The 20,692-nt window shown below is 40.8% G+C and overlaps 1 protein-coding gene across 1 annotated transcript in view; it reads right to left on the bottom strand.

Annotated features, from left to right (window-relative positions):
• Positions 1-18,944, bottom strand: part of LOC131906502 (vomeronasal type-2 receptor 26-like) — a 35,216-nt gene extending 16,272 nt beyond the window's left edge. Inside the window, 3 exon segments of the mRNA XM_059257118.1 lie at positions 2,624-3,433; positions 17,373-17,670; positions 18,730-18,944. Of these exon segments, the coding sequence (XP_059113101.1) occupies positions 2,624-3,433; positions 17,373-17,670; positions 18,730-18,944 (1,323 nt within the window).
• Between the last annotated feature and the right edge of the window lie 1,748 nt (positions 18,945-20,692).

Genomic DNA, 20,692 nt, shown 5'->3' with positions numbered 1-20,692 from the left:
CCTTCATGGTGAGGAGCATGGCAGCAGGCAGGTGTGATGGCACAGGAAGCTGAATGCTCACATCCTCAACTGTAAGAAGAGACGGTAAACTGGAAGTTAGATGGAAATAGATGTAGATGTATCAAAACTCTTCTGCAGCAATGTACTTCCTCCAGCAAGACTGGGTCATCTAATCTCCCTAAACAAATACTATTCCAGGAAACATATTGTTCAAATCCTGAACCTATGGGGGACATTTCTCATTCAAGCCACCAGAAGTTGGGAGGGCATAGGAAAGGGAGTAAAGGAATTAGGGGAAACATAGTCAAAGTCTAGTATATACTTGAATATAGCTATCCTGTTAGACCTAGTATAGTGCATAACAAATTTGTGCCAATGTAAATAAAATTCCTAATTATTTTACTAGTTAGGAACATATTTAACCAAGCAGGTAAAGTGTCCCTATGGTTAAACCTGGAAGATGTTGATAAAAGAGATTGAAGAAACACAGAAAGGTAAGTACATCAAAGATTAGAAGAGTTAATATTGTTTAAATGACACCATTACACAAAACATTTTACAGATTAGGGCAATCACCATCAAAATTTACATGATATCTTTCTCATAGATTAACAAGTCCTAAAATTCCTATGGGGGTATCCACAAAGAAGTTTAATGCCTCATGCGAACTTGATCAAAAGGACAAAGTTAGAAGCATTATGTTTCTTATTTCCAACAATTCTAAGAATCTATAGCAATACAAACATGGCATAAAACATATACACATCCCAGAGGAACTGAACAGAAAGTCCATAGACAAACAGAACACACAAGACACCAAGAACACACAAAGGGGAAAATTTAGTCTCCTCCATAAATGCTGTTGTAAAAACAGGGTGTTTATGTGTAAATAACTGCAGCTGGGTCTTTTGCCTTATTCCATACATTAAATAAAGTAAACACAGGTCAAAATCCTGGAATATAAAACTAGAATAAAACAGAGGGGTCAGTCCCTCGATGTCATTGGTCTTGATGATGATATTTTCAAAGACAGCATCAAAAGCAGTCAATGAAAGCTGTTAAACTACACCCAATGAAAGGCTCTGCACAGCGAAGAAAACAACCAACAGAGTCAAAGGACAATTCACGGAATGAAAGAGGACATTTGTAAACAAGACACCAATAAGGGTTAATACCCTAAATTTATAGGTAACTAATGAAATTTAGCCAAAACGTTAAAGTAGGGGAAAATATCTGATAGATATTTTTTCAAGAAAGGCACGCATATGCTAATGAAGTATATGGAAAGATGTTTAGCATCACTGGTCTCCAGAGGAAGGCAAGAGCAGTTCACCATGAGCTGTACCACTTTGTGTGTGTGTTAGGATGCTTGATGTCAAAATTCAAAACAGACCAAAGATTTATGTGAACTGAAGAGACAATTGGGCTTTAGTCCGGTAAATAACCTCCCACTCTTGGGCAAGAAACTCCAATTAAATTCAGAGGATCACACACACACACACACACACACACACACACACACACACACACACACACGAGCAGTCATGGAAGGAAGGAAGTGAGAGGCGACTTGATGGGAAGAAAGGCTTCAACGGAAGGGGAGAGAGAATGGAATCGGGTGGGGCAGAAAATGCCCAACATTCGTTACGTAAGTGTATGAAACTATTAAACAAATAAGCAAATTTAAAACAAACTCAAAAGATAAGGTGTCGGCAAAGATGCAGAGAGAAAGGACTCTTGTACATTGTTGGAAATGTGAATAGGTGTGGAAGAGACAAGCAGATACAAAGGGGGAAACTTGGCAAGTTGATGATGTGACTTGATTTGGTGCCACTCCGCTCAATCCAGCTTCATTTACAAAGAAGCTATTTTTGTTTTCGTTTGGTTTGGGATGTGATTTTGGGGATGAGATCTATTTATGTAGTTCAGGCTGGCTTCAAACTTATACTCTTCTTGCCTCAGCCTTCCAAGTGCTGGATAACAGGCATGGACCATAAATGCCCAGCCTTATAGAAGCTATATGCTCTTTCTCAGATCTGTTTATCAAAACAAAGCAAGCTATTTGGATCACATGTACCTAAAATTCCTTAAAATAGGCCATATTTACACATGTAAAAAATCTCTTGATTATAATTTCTTTACAGAACAATAAAAGCAGTAAGGAAAAAAGATATGTGACAATTTGGGTGTGGTGGTACACGCCTTTAATTCTATCACTCTGGAGGCAGAGGCAGGCAGATCTCTCTAAGTATGAGGCCAGCTTGGTCCACAAAACAAGTTCCAGGACAGCCAGGGATACACAGAAAAACCCTGTCTCAAAACAAAACAAAACAAACAAACAAACAAACACCCCAAAATATATGTGACAACTGGGCATAAATATCATTGTTTGAATATGCTTGAGACATGATCATTATTTCTCCTAACATCATGCATGTATTGTTTCCTGATGAAAATGTTAATTTAAATTTAAATAAGATCCTTCCAAAATGTGTTTTTTCTTAAATAAAAAAAAATCCTTTTCTTCAATTTGAGGGTAACTATGAGAAGATCATGAATCAAAGCACAGAATTTACAAGCCAGGGCCCATTACCCCCCCCCCCCCCAACACAAAGCCAGCTACCTTCCACGGGAGAGGAGCTGGGGGTACACCTTTATCGAGTGAGTCTCCTTCCATTCTGAGTGACAGCTCCTCATGCAGTGCCTGGGCGATGGCGTACACTGCAGTATGGACTCTGTGGCTTGGGGGAGAGGCATTCATATCCCAAGCATGCAGAGCTCGTGTGGCCAGGGTTCCATTTTGTTCACACTGACTCAATTCCCTGATAAAGTCCTGATCTGAATATGGACATTCAAATAATACTGACCACACATCCTGGATAAAGATATCATGAGGGTATTTTCCAGGTTGAACACTCCTGAGAAAATCCTTGAATCCCAGAATTTCATCCATGTAAACAGAAAACGATAATCCTCCACCGAAGTATGTATAACTTAGACTTTGTTCAAATGGTAATGTGGTGATATCCCAGTCCAAAGTTGTGACCCAGACATTACCAAGAGGAGTGTTGCAAAAGATGTTATAGACAAGCCTCAGAAGAGAATATGTGTCTCCAAATACAACAATGACATTTGTCAATGTGAATCTTTCTGTGAAACGTAGCCTGTTTGTTGTGTCCTTAGCAGGAAATTCTGGAATTTTTTCTGCAAACGCAACACAAAGTCCATGGATGGTCATCTCTTCTGTGATGTCCCTAAGGAATAGTTCTCCCCTCATATCATCTGGGACCACAAGGCCAACCCAGACCCAACTGAAGTTCAGCAGCAGTTGAATAATTCCCTGATAGAGAGCTGCAGTGTCCACAGGAAACTGGTAAGGAGACTGGGGCTGGACTCTGGTCCCGAGACTCTGGTAAAAAGGAGCATAGCTGATCTAAATGGAAAACAAAGATACTACTTATACAAGACAGTGACGTTTATTCCCAAATGATTTAGTTTATCTTATCTGTTAATGCACTCTAGGAGAAATTAAACAAATAACTTTACTAAATATACCGATTTGTTACCTATGACTCATCACTTAATTCTTATGTCTTTCTCTTTACACTTAAAAAAAAGATGTATGTATTTATTTTATGTATAAGTGCTCTTTCTGCATATATAACTTTTGCCAGAAGAGGGCATCAGATCCCACTATAGATGGTTGTGAGCCACCATATGGGTGCTGGGAATCAAACTCAGGACGTCTGGAAGAGCAGCCAATGCTCTTAACCTCTGAGCCGTCTCTCCAGTCCTCTCAACACTTTTGAAAAACATACCAAATAAGGCCACAGAGTGTCTATCTCCTGTCCTCAGTTCTGGTATTACCAAGCAAACAGGAGCATTTGCAAATCCATCACTTCCTGTACCAAACCTTGTTTTTTCCTGACAATGGAAGTGGTGACATATTAACATGAAAGGCCTTCCCCCCCCCCAGAAGTCACAAATCCAGAACTAATTAACTGATAAAGAGGAATCCATGAAACATTTTTAAAATCCGCTAGTGAGCTCTGTATTTCCCTAGAAGTTCCTATTTCTCTTGTTTTTCTGTAATGCTTAATTCATAGTCAACTGCCCTAAAATAAGCTTGCTTGGGGTAAAAACCTGGTTATCTCACCCAATGCCTGCTGTAAAATCTCTCCTTACCCAGTGCCCTCTGGCTATCCCATTACGTTGCTGCCTTTCTTGCCAGGAAACTTCGATTGAGATGTCTATACTGTTATTCCTGTGCACTTCAGGGCATCTCCTCTTGAAAAAAAAAAAAAAGGCTAGATCATTAATTACCTAATCTTCTAAATCAGATGGCCAGTTATTAAAATTTATTTCACCTAACCGAACATTGGCATGAAACAATCCTTTTCTTAAAAATGTGCTTCTTAATGAGTTCCAGGATTCCTTCTTCTATCAAGGAATGCATTTTCTCAATCAAAGGGTTTGGCCAACACTGTCAGCCTGCCTTACTAGATCTTCTCTATCTCCCCACACTGGCGATATCAGAGTTATCAGAATGTTCCATGGCTTAGATTGGGATCTGATCTCTGTTTTGACACAAATTCCCTAAATGATATCCTAAAATTACACACCCACTTAGCTCACACCTTGGCTCTGTACACCAACTTCTCACCACACATCTGAATTTGAATGTTTAGTGAACATTTTACTTATTGGATCCAAAATCATGACAATTGAATGTAGACATTCAATACATGTTAACTGGCTGAGAGAGAGAGGCCAGGGAAAGGGAGGGGGAGGAAGAAATAAAATCACAAAATGAAATAAACATAAGTACTTTGAGGAAGAAGACAGGTAGCATAAAGAAATACTCAATATTTAATAAATGCACAGAAGCAAGTAATTTTAATAGATGATATAAGATTGCCATTTTTTATATTATTGAACTTTGATAATTGGCTCACAAGACTCATGAAACTAGCTTATTTTTATGTTTATTTAAAATTTTCTAAAAACCTGAAATGAACAGCTTTTAAGTCATAAATTAAAAAAAGTTTGAAATGCAACAAAAATAGTTCCTTTCTTTAATGTGGCCTGAGAGAATACATTTGTTTGTAGGGAAATGGAAAAAGAAAATATTTTCAGAATGGCTTCACTGCTAAAGAGCATGCTGTGCAAGAGGATGGACCTGAATTTGATCCCCAGCACTCATTTCAAAGCTGGGCACAGTGATGAATGGCTGGAATCCCAGGTAGGTGGAGATGCGCTAATCCCTGAGACTTGTCCACCAGTCACAAATCCGCTAACTCTAGGTTCACTGAGAGGTGCTGTCAAGGTGAAGAACGGTTGGAAAGGGACCTGATGTTAACTTCTAGCCTCCATACTCATGAGCAGAAACGTGCCTGACCACTGTAGCTAGAGTTTTTCTGCCTTGCCCACAGTCAGGACAAATCTTTGTCACCCGCCAGTCCCACAGCTGCTCAGACCCAACCAAGTAAGCACAGAGACTTATATTGGTTACAAACTGTATGGCCATGGCAGGCTTCTTGCTAACTGTTCTTACAGCTTAAATTAATTCATTTCCATAAATCTATACCTTGCCACATGGCTCGTGGCTTACCGGGATCTTCACATGCGGCTTGTCATGGTGGCGGCTGGCAGTGTCTCCCTCACCCAGCTTCCTGTTCTCTCAATTCTCCTCTCTGTTAGTCCCACCTATACTTCGTGCCTGGCCACTGGCCAATCAGTGATTTATTTATTGACCAATCAACAACACATTTGACATACAGACCATCCCACAACAGACCACTCTCTCATGCACTCACACACAGGTACATGAAAGATTTTTAGTCATTAGGAAAAGAAGGAAACTGTCTCTTACATACCCAGAGGGTTCTAGTTTTATAAAAACACAAGAAGAAAAGCTGGTCAATTTGAAGCTTCTTCCATTCGACACAATGAATGAGAAGAGTCAACACAGCAAAGAACAGACTCCACTCAAGGGATGGAAGAGCTCCTTAAATGCCAGCACTCAGGAGGCAGAGGCAGGTGGATCTCTGTGAGTTTGAAGGCAGCCTGGTCTACATAGCAAGTTCCAGGACAGCTAGAGGTATTGAGTAGAGAGATCCCCATCTTTAAAAAACCAAAACCAAATCACAGGTGGATTGGTGGGGTGGGGTGGGGGAAGGGATGAGAACAGGAAGGATCAGATGGAGGGAGAGAGAGTACTGGAAAAGGGGGGAAGGAGTGTCTCAGAATGAGCTAGAAACCTAGTGCAAAGGAAACTCCCAGGAATCTATGAGGGTGACCCCAGCTAAGACTCCTAGCGACTGGGGATACAGAGCCTGAAGTGGCCATCTCCTATAACCAGGCAAGACTTCCAGTGGAGAGACTGGGACACCAACCCATCCACACAGCCTTTGATCTACAATTTGCCCTGCCTGCAAGATGTGCTGGGGTAATGGTGGCATAGAAATTGTGGGAGTGGCCAACCAATGACAGGTCTTGAGACCCATGCCCCCAGAGGAAGCTCACCCCTGACACTGCCTAGAGGGCCAAGACCCAGAGGTAGGATAGCCCAGAGATCTAGGGTAGAACCAAACATGACTGGCAAAAAAAAAGTCAGTGAAATGATTCCTAATGATATTCTGCTATACTCATAGATTGATGCCTAGCCCAATTGTCATGAGAGAAGCATCATCCAGAAACTGAAGGAAACAGATGCAGAGACTCACAGCCAAACATCAGAACAAGTTTAGGGAATCCCACTGAAGAGGAAGAATTGTAGGAGCCGGAGGGGTCAAGGAAACATCACAAGAAAACCTACAGAAACAATTAACCTGGGCTCAAAGGAGCTCACAGAGACTGAACCAACAACCAGGGAGCCTGCATGGGATTAACTTAGTTAGACCCTCTACATATATGTTGTTTTTGTTAGTTTGGTATTCTTGTGAATACCAAACAGTGGGAGTAGGGTTGTCTCTGACTCTTTTGCCAGCTTTGGGACCCTATTCCTCATACTAGGTTGCCTTGCCCAACCTTAATAGGAGGGGGAGGTGCCTATTCTTGCTGTATCCTAATATGCCATGTTTGGTTGATATCCATGGGAGGCCTGCCCTTTCCTGAACAGAAATGGAGAAGGAGTGGATGGAGGCAAGGGGGAGCACAGGGGAGGTAGGAGGCAGGTAGGAGGAGAGAAGGTGTGGGAGGCCAGCTGGAAGACCGGCTCCCACATTTTACCCTAGGGTACTCTTGAGGAGTGAGGGATAAGAGATTTAGATAGGAGGATAGAGGGGAGAGAAACAGATAGAAACACAAGATAGCCTCAGGAGGGCCTGGATACTTGTCCACCAGCCCTTTCTGTGTCTTCTAAAGGGCTTTTTATAGGAATGCCAAGGGGTGGAGCAAAGAACTCTCCCTAGCACAGCCAAGTGCAAACCCTTCCAATCACCTAGTAACCACACATGTGGTCAAGCAATCCTCTAATGCAGCCCTGTTGGGTAAGGCAAGCTCAGATCTCACTAGGAAACCTTTGTGGGCCTCCACAATTCCCCCTTCTTGATATAAAAAAGGGCCCCTCAGGCCCCTCAGATAGACTGTGACTGTCTTAGGTCATCCTTCTTGATTAATTTTACATTTACACATTCATGGAGTTGTCAAGAAGAACGCTGCCCATCTTTGGTTACCAGACTCTGGCAAGAGGGGGTACAGAGCTTAACTCAGCTCTGTCCTAGGTCTCTACTAAGAGCTTGCAAACATCCACAGTGGTCTCCATAGTTGCCACACCTCCCAGTAAAGGAGTAGAGGAGAAAAATGATGGAATGTCCCTATTGGAATGGGTCTAAGGTGACTACAGCAGTCTTAGCTGCACCAAGCCCTTTGCCTGGATCAAAACCCTCTCCTAATGGATGTTAAATAAAATTTTCAAGAGACTATTTTGATTCCCAGGAGAAAACAGTTATTTCAAATCATTTCAAAGTATCCACTCAAGTAAACAAAAACTTATGCTAATTATAAAAACACTTTTTACTGTTTAAGTAGCTCATCTATACATATGTCCCAACCACAGCAGTAGAACTTGATTGTGGGAAGCCTACCCTTTTGTGGGAGGCCTACTCCTTTCTAAACAAAAACAGAAAGAGTGGAAACTTCTAGGAAGAAGATGGAAAAGCTCCCCTAATTATGATCTCTTCACTTACGTTTTCCAGGGGCCACTGAGATCATAGAATTATATTTTAAGCTTTCATAAAAAGTGTTCAAATGTATCTGAAGGTAAAAGAGTAATAAAAACTTCAAGATACTTCTAATGTGATTGATTCGGTTTACCCTTTAAAAATTAACATTATCTAATTTGTCTGGACTAGACAGATATTGATGGAATAATAAAAACAATTCCAGTATGAACTTACATTTAATATTTACACTTTTTACAAACTTACATTCAACATTTACACTTTTTACAAACATTCAAAAGGAAACTTTATAGGACTATTTCACAAACTTTAGCACATATCTAGAAGAGATTGCTTAGAAGAACTATTTACCAAACTTATATTCAAGAGGAAACTCTATTAGCAAACATCTAGAAAGTATCTCTTAACAGAACTAACTTATTTTCTTTCAACAAGACAGTATGCAAATCATGAGTTACCATAGTAAAAATTATAAGTGAACTCAACACTGCTTTATTTCTGAAAGTTTGGAGTTCGTGGTCAGCTTTAATATCATTCTGAAAGTTACTCCAGTTCTTCTTGAGGAGCATCATTGGAGCTGACATTTCTCTATTCCACACATCATACCAAACTTAGGCAGCCAACAAGCTTCTGAGGGTACAATTTTTCCCTTATTACTTTTTAAAAACTGTTTCTTAAGATTGCCATGGGCTCTTTCCACTATGCCTTGTCCTTGAGGATTATAAGGCATGCCTGTTTTATGTTCAATTTTACCATCTTGCTTTTTTCATAGCAAATAATTCCCACCTGACAGGCAAGCTGTTTACTTGTTTCTCATTCCCTGGAGACAAGCTAACAAAGCTTGTGGGAAAAAAATGACATTTTGGGTGTGTGTGTTTTTTTGGTTATACTGATAGTATTTCCCTTGGGCATTTTTCTGCTAAGTTACCAGGAACACTGGAAAGTTTTTTTGTTCCAGTCTATCTCCCTTTTCTCTGGTCCTGTTTGCCTATACTGCCTCACTTTTACACACTACATTTCCCAAGCTGCCTTTCTCTATAGTGTCACACTGTTACATTATGGACTACATTTCCCAAACTGCCTTTCTCTATAGTGTCACACTGTTACATTATGAACTATATTTCCCAAACTGCCTTTTGGGTCTGCCGCACTCCTGTTTCCATTTACACGGTTTGTTTTTGCACTGAAAATCACGATCAAGCAAGCTTTTTCCACCAGAGGAGGTTTCTGTTCTCCTTGAGCTGGCATTGACAGGTGTACTTCCTCCACCTGACATTGTCCCCGGAGTGGGCCATGCCTGCCCACATGCATGCACTTACAGATTGTCGCTTGTCTTCCTTCTTACTGGGTCAGTGAAAGAAAATGAAAGTACTTGAAAAAAAGCTTTTTCAGTAAGATTCCTCCCCCATAGATCCTCTGCTTGTCCCCTCCCCCAAGATGTAGAGTCCCTGATGCCTTAGCTGAGGCTCAGATTCTCTGCTAACTGCTTCCACACCAGCAGCCCCTCCCTGGGTCCCTACCACCTCTGCTGCAGCTTCACCTTGGGGGATGCTGCCCCTGCTTGGCTTCCTGCCTGCACTTTCTCGGGTGTAGGCTCTGACCACAGGGGATTCTGGCTGCTGCTTTTACTGGCTTGAAGGAGAGACAGGAATAGCAAAGAGGATTTGCCATATTCCAAAAGGATTTTTGTTTTTACTTAGAGCAATTACAGGTGATTTTCCCATACTGATAGATGTTATTTCCAGGTAAATCTAATTTTGCCCTTGCAGGAAGAAAAGAGATCTGAGAAGGAAAGAACTGAAAAGCTTTCAGTTTTTTAAAGAAAGATTACTAAGTTTTTCCTAAGACTTCTGTTCCCTACACTTGGCTTCATGGCCAAGAGGAAACTAATTCTGATGGTACAATGTTTTCATACAGTGGAGATGCCAGCAGAGAGAAGAGTTTTATCCACATCCACCTCAGAGAAAATTCTTTCCTTGTAACTAAGGGCTAAGATCAAAGCTGTCCACAGGCCAAAAGCTTCCATAGGAATCTTTTTTTGCCCGTTTTCTTTCATAGTATTTTTTTCATGACTCTGATTCTTCTCAGGAGTTGCATTCATAGTCCCATAGTTGGAAATCAAGGACATAGTTCCTCTGTCTTGTTGCTTATCTTGTTCTACTTCACCCTAAGTTTCTTTTTACCCAATATTCCTAATTCTGCTCTTATTCTAAATTTCTTCTCACACTATATTCCTATAGTCTACCTTACATTTTTTCTTAATTTTTATAGATAGAAATTAAGAGAGAGAGAGAGAAAAAAGAAAGAAACTTAGAGAAATATACACTGCAGTCTCACTTTTCAACTTCTGCATTCCACCACTTAACTTTCACTCCCTAGAATAAAATACCATTGCCTTTATATCTTAATTCCTTATCAGGCATGCCCCCTTATACTTGCAATGCCCCCGACACTCCTTTCACCAAGTTCCTGGTCCCTTGTTCATGGCGCCATCTGTGGGAGCCCAGCTGGGAGACTGGCTCCCACATTTTACCCCAGAGTACTCTTGAGGAGTGAGGAATAAGAGATTTAGATAGAAGGATAGAGGAGAGAGAAACAGATAGAAACACAGGATAGCCTCAGGAGGGCCTGGATACTTATCCACCAGCCCTTTCTGTCTCTTCTAAAGGGCTTTTTATAGGAATGCCAAGGGGTGGAGCAAAGAACTCTCCCTAGCACAGCCAAATGCAAACCCTTCCAATCACCTAGTAACCACACACGTGGTCAAGCAATCCTCTAATGCAGCCCTGTTGGGTAAGGCAAGCTCAGATCTCACTAGGAAACCTTTGTGGGCCTCCACAAGGTGGGAGGGGAAACTGCAGTTGGGATGTAAAAAAAATTAATAAAATAAAATAAAAAAGATAATGTAAAAATAAAACGCAAAGCAAAGCAGCAACAACAGAAAGGGCGAAGAGCAGAAACCCACGCGGGGCTGTAGGACAGCAGGAGAGTATGGAGAGACAGAAGGACAACCCCATGAGAAGAAGTCAACCACACACCGCTCCCCAGCACTGCTCCCCACGGGAGGAGAAGCAGAAACCGCATCCAAAGGATAAGGCAAGGGTCTGTGATGGAGAGACCTGTTGTCCAGTCTGCAGGACAAGCCCATGGTTCTTTCAGGACTCAAAACCAGACGCAGCTTTTGGGAAGACAGCTGTTCCTCCAAGGAGATGGCCTGACAATGGAGAAAAGCTGCAGTTGGTCACTCCTCATGACTCAGAGGACTGTGGCAGGGTACTGTCTTAGGAAAGAGCCTATGGTCTAACACTGAGCTCCTCTGGGGGCCCCCCAAGAACAGGGAGCAATCACACATCACAGAGCCTGCAGGCACCTGAACAGACCTGGAGGAGGCTGTCTCAGGAGGCAGGTGTGGAAAATGGGAGGCCAAGATAGCAACAAACTGAATATTTAGGTGGGAGGAGGCTTGCCTCAGGCAGTATGGAGAGAGGATTCAGTTCACTGGCTTGGTGGTAAGGTACTAACTTCAACATCAGAGGATAACTGTGGAGTCTCATGACCAAAGTCTAAGGGAAATGAAGAACAAAGCATAATGATATATGCGTATGAAGAAGCCATGATAAACCCGTGACTTTGTACACTAACTTAAGAAATTAATAAAATATAAATCATGAGGCTGGGAAGATGGCTCAGCAGGTTGAATACGTTTGCTCTGAAAGCATGGGGGCTTGTATTAGCATCCTCACTATCCCCGTAACATGTCAGACGTGGCTGCATGTGCCTGTACCCCAGCACTGTGGGGTGGGGACAGGCAGATCTCAGGGGCTTGCTGATGAGTCAGCCTAGCCAAAACGCCAAGCTTCCAGTTCAGTGAAAGACCCTGTCTCAAGGCAGAGTGTAGAAAGCAATGGAGGAAGACACTCTGGCCTCCACGTGTGGGTGTCCTGACACATCTTCCTGCATACTCATGTGCACGTGCCATACCTGACCACCTCTCTCTCTCTCTCTCTCTCTCTCTCTCTCTCTCTCTCTCTCTCTCTCTCACACACACACACACACACACACACACACACACACACTCAATCTAAAAGTGAAAATAAAATAAATGTTAAAAAGAGAAAAATAAAGGACTAGAGGACAAATTCATCCCAACAGATGCACAAAATACAATAGAGACACACACACACACACAAACACACACACACACAGAGACAGAGAGAGAGACAGACAGACAGAGACAGAGAGAGACAGAGACAGAGAGAGACAGAGAGACAGAGAGAGAACAAGCCACTATGACACCTCCACAAGGTCATAATTCCTCAGTACTAGAAATCAAAGATAGTTTAAAAAGAAGAAATGAGAGAGGATGTCAGAGTCGTTCTATAAGTGATCAACAGTCACAAACAAGACTCAACAAGCAGGCAGATGTAGCGAGGGAATCGATCAGAACCTGAATAGGAGTTAGCAAACAGGAATTTGGTGGAGGAATTTTGAAATGTGGAGGAAAATTTCAGCAGAGAAATTGAAATTCTGGAAAACAACCAAGTGAAGTTGCTGGAACTTAAAAAGTAAGTCAATCAATGAAAACCACAACTGAGAAACCTTCCGTAAAGTTTCAACTCAGGGACATGCTCTGTAAAATGTGAGAGTAAATCAAGAAAGGAAGATGTGGGACTTAGGACACAGAGGATCTAACACACGGAACTGTTGAAGAGCCGATGTGCAGCACACAGGCTGGTAAAGAAAACAGATGGTGAGAAAGGATTATCTGTCATATTTAGTGACAGAATAATTTACATACATTAGGGGTGCATTTACATGTATTAGAGGTGAATTACTTATTTTACAAGAAAATCTCAAACAAAAATGCTAACGTGATAAAGGAAATGAAAATCTAGAAACAGCATTGCCATCTACACAGTTCACACTTAGGAAGTATGCAACTGAATTACAAAAAGAAATTACAAAAAAGTCTCACAGTGTAATGAATAAGTTTAATTTTTTGGGTTGGGCCACGTGCATAGCTATCATTGGCCACATGCAGCCCACTGGCCACAGGTGGAAGAAGAACAAAACTTGAATTTCAAAAAACAAAACAAAATGAAACAAAAAACCCAAATCATTAAATCAATGTATGAGTTAATGAACTAAACCGACAGTTCTCAAACAGAAAGAAACACAAGTGTCCAATAACAATTTTAACAGTGTTGAACTTCCTTAGCCACCAGAAAACCCAAATTACAAATACTTTGAGACTCTCTCACCTGAGTCATAACGGCTATCATCAGGAAAGTAATCAGCAGGGCCTGGAGAGATGGCGCAGCAGTTAAGAACATGAACTCTTCCTGCACAGAACCTGGGTTTCATTCCTAGCACCCACATGGTGGCTCACAACCACCTGTACCTCCAGTTCCAGATGATCTAACATCTTCTGGCCTCCTCCATGGACACCAGGCACACATGTGGTCCATATAACATTCGTGCAGGAAAAACACTCATATAATACAATAAACAAATCTTAAAACAAAAACAAAAAAATGGATGTGAGGAAATAGGAAGTTTTATTGCTGCAAGTAAGAGTGCAAACTGACATAATCAATACGGAAATCAGCGTAGGACTTCACAAACAATAGACTAACCACACGACTCAGCTCTACTACTCCTGGGTGTAGACACTCCACGCTCTAAGCCAGTTCCAGAGAAATTGCACATCCGTCTTATACTGTTACTTTTGTTCTCTACACTACTCACAGTAACCAAGAAACTGAAGCAGACTAGAAGTCCGTAAGTATGAATAGATGAAAACAGAAACACGGTACACATACACAACAGAATTAGATTTAGCCATAAATAAGAAAGACATTTGGAGGAAGATGGATGGAACAGGAAATAGTATATTAAGCAAAGTAATCCAGACTCAGAAAGACATATACTTTATGTTTCCCTTAACTGAGGGACCTGAATGTGTGTGTGTGTGTGTGTGTGTGTGTGTGTGTGTGTGTGTGCGTGTGCGTGTGTGTCATAAAACTAGAAAGGGAATCACTAGAATGGAAAAAGAGATGCTAATGTGGGGGTACAGTAATGAGACATGGTAAAAGCTGAAAGGGTTTTGTTCAGAGAGTGGAACAGCAAGATTGGAGGCTGTGAGAGGGTATCAGGGAGCAGACTAGAAGAACAAAGTGTATGTGAAGGGCCATAATGAAACCATACAACATATGCTGACAAAAAATTATCCTAGAGGACCCAAGTTCAAGTCCCAGCAACTGTGTCAGGTGACTCATAACCACCTCCAACTCCAGAGCAGGCGATCCAACTCCTCTGGCCTCTGTGGACATTGCACTCATTATACCTATGCACACACATGCACATGCACATGCACATGCACACACACACACATACACATACACACATACTACACACATACTACACACACACCATTAAAACTCTTGGGAGGCAGAGCCAGGCGGATCTCTGTGAGTTCGAGGCCAGCCTGGACTACCAAGTGAGTTCCAGGAAAGGCGCAAAGCTATACAGAGAAACCCTGTCTCAAAAAACCAAAAAAAAAAAAAAAAAAAATCAATAAAAATTAATCTAAATAAAAAGAGAACACAGTTCAATAATAAGATACACAAGTACAACCCAAAGAAATATCCAAGCCAGCAGATACACAACTCACAGCACAGAGACAAAAGAAACATGAAAAGCTAAAACAACGTGACTTTCCCAAAAGATCATAACTCCTTAGTTACTGAATTCAATGACACTGAAGTGGATAAAGTGCTAGATGGACAATTTGAAAGTTTGCTAGTAAAACTAGTAACAAAGGCCTAGAGAGTATTCACTTTTGCCATTCATTTTTAGCTTGAAGTCCCAGCAAAACAATGTAGCAGAAAAACATGTACAAATAGGACAAGAAGGCAAATTATCCCTGTTCACATATATGTTTACATACTTAAAATCCCATAAAGAGCCCACTAGAAAACTCTCAAACCGGATATACACTTTCATCAAAGTAACAACACAAAATAAACATACACAAACTAGTAGTTTTCTATATATCAACAATGAATTTATAGGGGAAGAAATCATGGGCATAATCTCATGTGCAGTAGCTTAAAAAATAAACCGGGTAGGAATAAACTTAACCAAAGAGGTGAAAGACATTGAAGAAGACTCCAGAAGATAAAAGGACCTTAGGTGCACACAGATTGGCTGATTTACTATTACAAAATATGCCAGAATTGTATACTATTAATCATAATTCTCATCAACCTTCCTACAATATTCCTCACAAAACTAGGAAAGCAATCCTAAAAGTCATCTGGAAGCACAAAAGACCCCAAGTGGACAAAGAAATCCAAAATAGAGAGGGTAATGGTACGTGTATTCCAACACCAGATCTCAAGTTACTGAGATCTGGTACATGCATTGGTAATGGTACACATATTCCAACACCAGATCTCAAAATACTGAGCCATAGTAACACAATATGATGTTGGCATAAAATAAACCTTTAGACAAATGAAACAGAAGACCCATGAATAAACTCACATAACTACAGTCAAAAACATACCTTGGAGAAAAGACAGTTGCTTCTACAAATTTCTAGGGAAAGTGAATACCCATGCACATGTAAAAAAAATTAAGGTAGAACTGTATTGCCACCCTGTGCAAAAACCAATTCAAATCAGCTCAGAGACATTAAGGTAAAAGCTAAAACTTTGAGATAGCTAAAGGAAAACCTAGGGGAAACACTTCAAAATATTGGCACAGACAAGGACCTTCTGAAAGGACTGATAGCTCAGTAAATCATCATGCGGCTGCTCAGCGGGACTGCGTGGAATTAAACACTTCTGTACAGCAAAGGGAAGGATCCCAGGGCAGGAAAGTAGAAGTGGGGCTGTTTGGTGGGAGGCCAGGGATCGGTGAGAGGCAGGTAGGAGGAGCAGCGACAAATGAGCAAAGTACAATTGATATGTATTTCTTATAATATAAATAATTGTATTTATTACAAATATAATAATCATGTGCCCAAAGTAAACTATTTAAAAGAAGAAATAAAATTAACTCATAAAAACAAAAATCTAGTTAGTCATGGTGGTACATGCCTTTAGTCCCAGCCCTTGGGAGGCAGAGGCGTGAGGATCTGTGTGAGTTTGAGGCCAGCCTGGGCTACATAGTGAGTTATAGGGCAGCCAAGTCTGCATAGTGAGACCCTGTCTCAAAAATGAATAAATAGGTAAAAATCAAAAATAAAAACATGGTAGCCTAATGCACTTGACAAAGATTTTTAGTTACTTCCCTGACATTAGCAGGAAACAATAGATACCGGATCACTGTTATTTGCGAACTGACATATTTCTAAATGGTCATTTTCTTTTTCATTTTTCTTTATTAAGAAACTTTCTACTCACTCCACATGCTATCCACATACCCCCCTCCTCCCTCCTCCCACCCCCAGCCCCCTTTCCCAAGCCACCCCACATCCCCACATCCCCCAAATCGAGGTCTCCCATGGGGAGTCAGCAAAGCCCAGCACACTGAGCCTAGGCAGGTCCAAGTCCCTTCTAAATGGCCATTTTCAAGTTTATTGTAAGCCTTACAAACAAAACCACATTTGACTTAGAAATGCCACTACTAGGCACTGTTTATTAGAGTCGTCACTAGTCAACAAAAAGATTTTTAAACAGAGACGGGGATTGAAACTTCCTTCCCAACAGAGGAAAATTATCAACAGCCCGGATGCCTCCACTGATCTTTACAAAAACAAGTATTATGTGGCAACCTAAGCTAATGCTACAGAAAAATAGTCAAGCATCTGTCCACAGCAGTTACAGTAAAATACAAGAGTAGAACTGTTACGGTCCCATGCTTGCTGTTGCTGTACGATTGCACAGGAAAGAAAGGCTGGGTGTTAACGATGAGAAATGGCAAAGGAGATTTTCCTGGAGTGGGAAAATTACAGGTTGTCATCATTTTTATTTATATTTTTCCATTTTAAAGGTTTTTAAATTAAATTTTATTTTATAAACCTAATTTTATCTTATGGATAAATTATACTTTAGTTAAATGATAACCAACTGGTAAATTATTAAGCAGTCCCACACCTCATCAAGAAACACTAACTGAATTATTTTGCATTTATTACTATGTCACTGTGTTTAACCCAAGGAGCCAGGATTCTTTGCGTACCTGTGGGACGTTGTAGAGACTCAGGATTCGGGAGATCTGGGTTGACATTCCTGTTGAAATGCCTCCTACCACCGCAACCAGCTTGTGACTTTTCTCGGGCCTGCAGCTATAGTTAGGAATTGGGGGGCTCCCTCCTGAGATCAAAGCCATAGAACTCTCCATGGCTTTCATCTCAATGAAGTTGACATTGAAGAGGTAGAATCCGAGGGACATGTTGAACAGAATGTTTGGGTCTTTGTTGATTTTTTCTATAGCGAAAACCATTGCCAGCATGTGCTGATAATGTTTAGTGAGATCCCTAGAAGGAGAAATTGAAAGACAATTTTCTGTCTTCTTTTTATCTTAATTTTTTAGTTAAAATATCATTACATCATTTACCCCTTTCGCTTTACTCCCTCCTGCTTCTCCCATGTTCCTCCCCCTGTTCCCTCCCAAATTCTTGATTTTTATTTCTAAAAATCTAAGTCACATAAAGAGTATACATGATAATCTAAGAAACAAGCAAGATACTCTATGTTGAAAATGTGGAGAAATTGGTCTAAAAAAACCAGATTCATAGTACAACTCATTATCAAATTCACAATTTTTGGTTTTGGATTATGGTTTTTTTTTTGAGACAGTCTCACTATACAGCCCTGGCTGGCCTGAAACTCATGATGTAGGAATAACCTCAAACTCACAGAGATCCACCTACCTCTGCTTCTCAAGTGCTGAGATTAAAAGTTCGCACCACCACACACATTCAAATGCACAATTTTGACTTTTTACTGTGCGACTTGTGTCTGAGAAAGTAAAATTGAGGAGGGAAGCATGTGGGGGATGGCAAACATTAACAAATAGCGTTTCCTGTGGTCTTCAATAATTAGATAAACCTCGGGAAAATACACAGTGCTTGATCAACTACAGCAATTCAAAAAATAGTGACAAGTAAATTTAAGCAGGAAAAATAAAATATTCTTAGTACAATATCCTAAATAAATAAATAAGTAAGTTCTCAATTGCAAGGTGCTTTTAAAGCCTTCTCATGCGTTTAAGAGGATTCGGCATGAATAGGGAGGGACCCACAAAGAGTAGCTATCGGCAGTTGGCGGCTGCTGCAGAAGGGAGCATCACTTTCCTTCCAGGATGCTGGCCCTAGGAGCTCGCCCACGCTCCAGCTGGTGTCTTATACTCATGCAGTACTGGTAGACTAAATGAACACAGTGGATTAAAAAAAAAAAGAAAAGAGTACATGAAGCTGGGAGAGAGGAAGACATTGGAGGGGAGGCAGTAGGGGTGGACTTGATCAAAATATATTATATACATATATAAAATCCTGAAACAATAATTATTCTAAAGAGAGAAGCCAACCACTTACACATAAACATAATCCGGTATATAGGTTGTGCTTTCAAAGCCAAATCTGTTTCTCATGTCTCCAAAAGTCACTTTAAGGGAAAAGAGTCCTCCAATAACAAAATCTCCATCTTGATAGTAGCCAGGAGATGCAGGTATATTTAAGGAGAAACAAGAAATTTGTTCCTGGAATGCCATGAAAATAATCAGGATCAAGAAAGCAATGAATAATTTCATAATAACATTGACAAATAATTGATAAAACCAGAAATGGTTTGAGTTGAGAATCTGGGTTAATTGGCCCTGATAGTACAGGGACAAACTGCTAGAACATGTAGGCTCTCTGATCAATGCAGGTCAAGTTTATAAGGCTCTGTTTTGTCCTGATTCAGATGTACCAAGATCCAAACACTCCCTTGTTTCCTGGGAGTATCATCTGCATCGCACCTGCTTAGCCCTCAATTATGTCCCTTTTGCAGAGTCACTGTAAGTTTCCAAGGGGTCACGGACATCTCACTTGGTACCTGGGAATCCTGATTTCAGAAGAAAAACATACAATTAAGATCAAGTGTGAGTTCCACTAAAAGCATCTGTGGGGTGTGTATGCTCAGTGAGCTGAGGGTTTTAAAGATCCCAAGGTAAGGGCAGACTAACTAGTGGAACCATTATTTTGCAAGACATGAAGTATCGTCTGAAGGAGGGAATCAGAGGGCCCAGTCAGGGGGCAGTGCTGGACTCTAAGTCATTTAACATTGACATTTTAGTGTATCTCTGCAAAACCAAGTCAGAGCCTTTTCATTAGACAAAATTATTTCTGGTTACTTCACAGAGTCAATTATTAACTTGCCCAGGCTGTCCTTGAATTTGTGACCCTCCTGTCTCAGCCTTCCAATTAGTTGAGGTTACAGGTGCGCACCACCAAGTCTAGGTCTTACCATATTTTGATGTGGAAAAAAACCCCAGACATATATTTATAATAACAAAATCAGATGTAGTGAGTAGCCATTCCAGCTTTGATCTGGAAGTTCCAACCCCCATTTAGACTTCGGCAACTGTCATGCCTACAAGGCGGGGCCAAGGGAGGCGCCTGGAGACCCGAGCTATGGATGGGCCAGTGCTCTCTCTGTTCCGGCACATGTGGATCATGTGGATCCAGAACTTAAATGCATTCTTGTCATATTCCCCTCCAGACATTTCCCAACAGGAATTTTGATGCAGAGGGAAGATATTATATTGGAATGGATATTCCTACCATGTAAACCAAATAAGAAATTAAAGACTTATATAGAAAAGATCTCTGATTTGATTCAAAAAGGTAAACTAAGACTTCGCCAGTTGACAGGAATGGACCCAGCAGAAATTGTAGTACCTCTAACTAATGAGGAAATTTCATCACTATGGAAAGATAATGAATATTGGCAGAGAGCCTGCAGTAACTTTTTGAGAGAGATTAACAACCACTATCCCAAAAGCAAGAGAATAGAATTCATAAAGAAGACTGAATGGGTCCTTCCTCACATTGTACAACAAAAGCCAATTTCTGGAGTCCTCACATTCTATACTGATGCAAATAAATCAGGGAAAGCAGGATATAAATCAGGAGACTTAAGTAAAGTGGTACAAAGTCCATACAGCTCTGTACAAAAGGCAGAACTGTATGCCATTCTTATGGTACTGATGGACGTCACAGAACCCCTCAATATAGTCACTGACTCTCAATATGCAGAGAGAGTTGTTTTACATATTCAAACTGCTGAATTTATTCCTGATAATACAGAATTAACTTCATTATTCATACAATTGCAGGAAATCATCAGAAAAAGGGAACATTCTATATATATAACACATATCAGATCCCATACAGGTCTGCCAGGACCTCTAGCACAAGGTAATGATGAGATTGATCAGTTACTAATAGGTAATGTACTAGAAGCCTCAGAATTTCATAAGAAATACCATGTAAATAGCAAAGGTTTGAAGAAGGA

This window comes from Peromyscus eremicus, chromosome 3 (genome assembly GCF_949786415.1).
Source record: "Peromyscus eremicus chromosome 3, PerEre_H2_v1, whole genome shotgun sequence".
NCBI classification, from domain to species: Eukaryota; Metazoa; Chordata; class Mammalia; order Rodentia; family Cricetidae; genus Peromyscus; species Peromyscus eremicus.
Note: the sequence above shows the minus strand (reverse complement) of the source record. Positions and strands in the feature narration are given on the sequence as shown.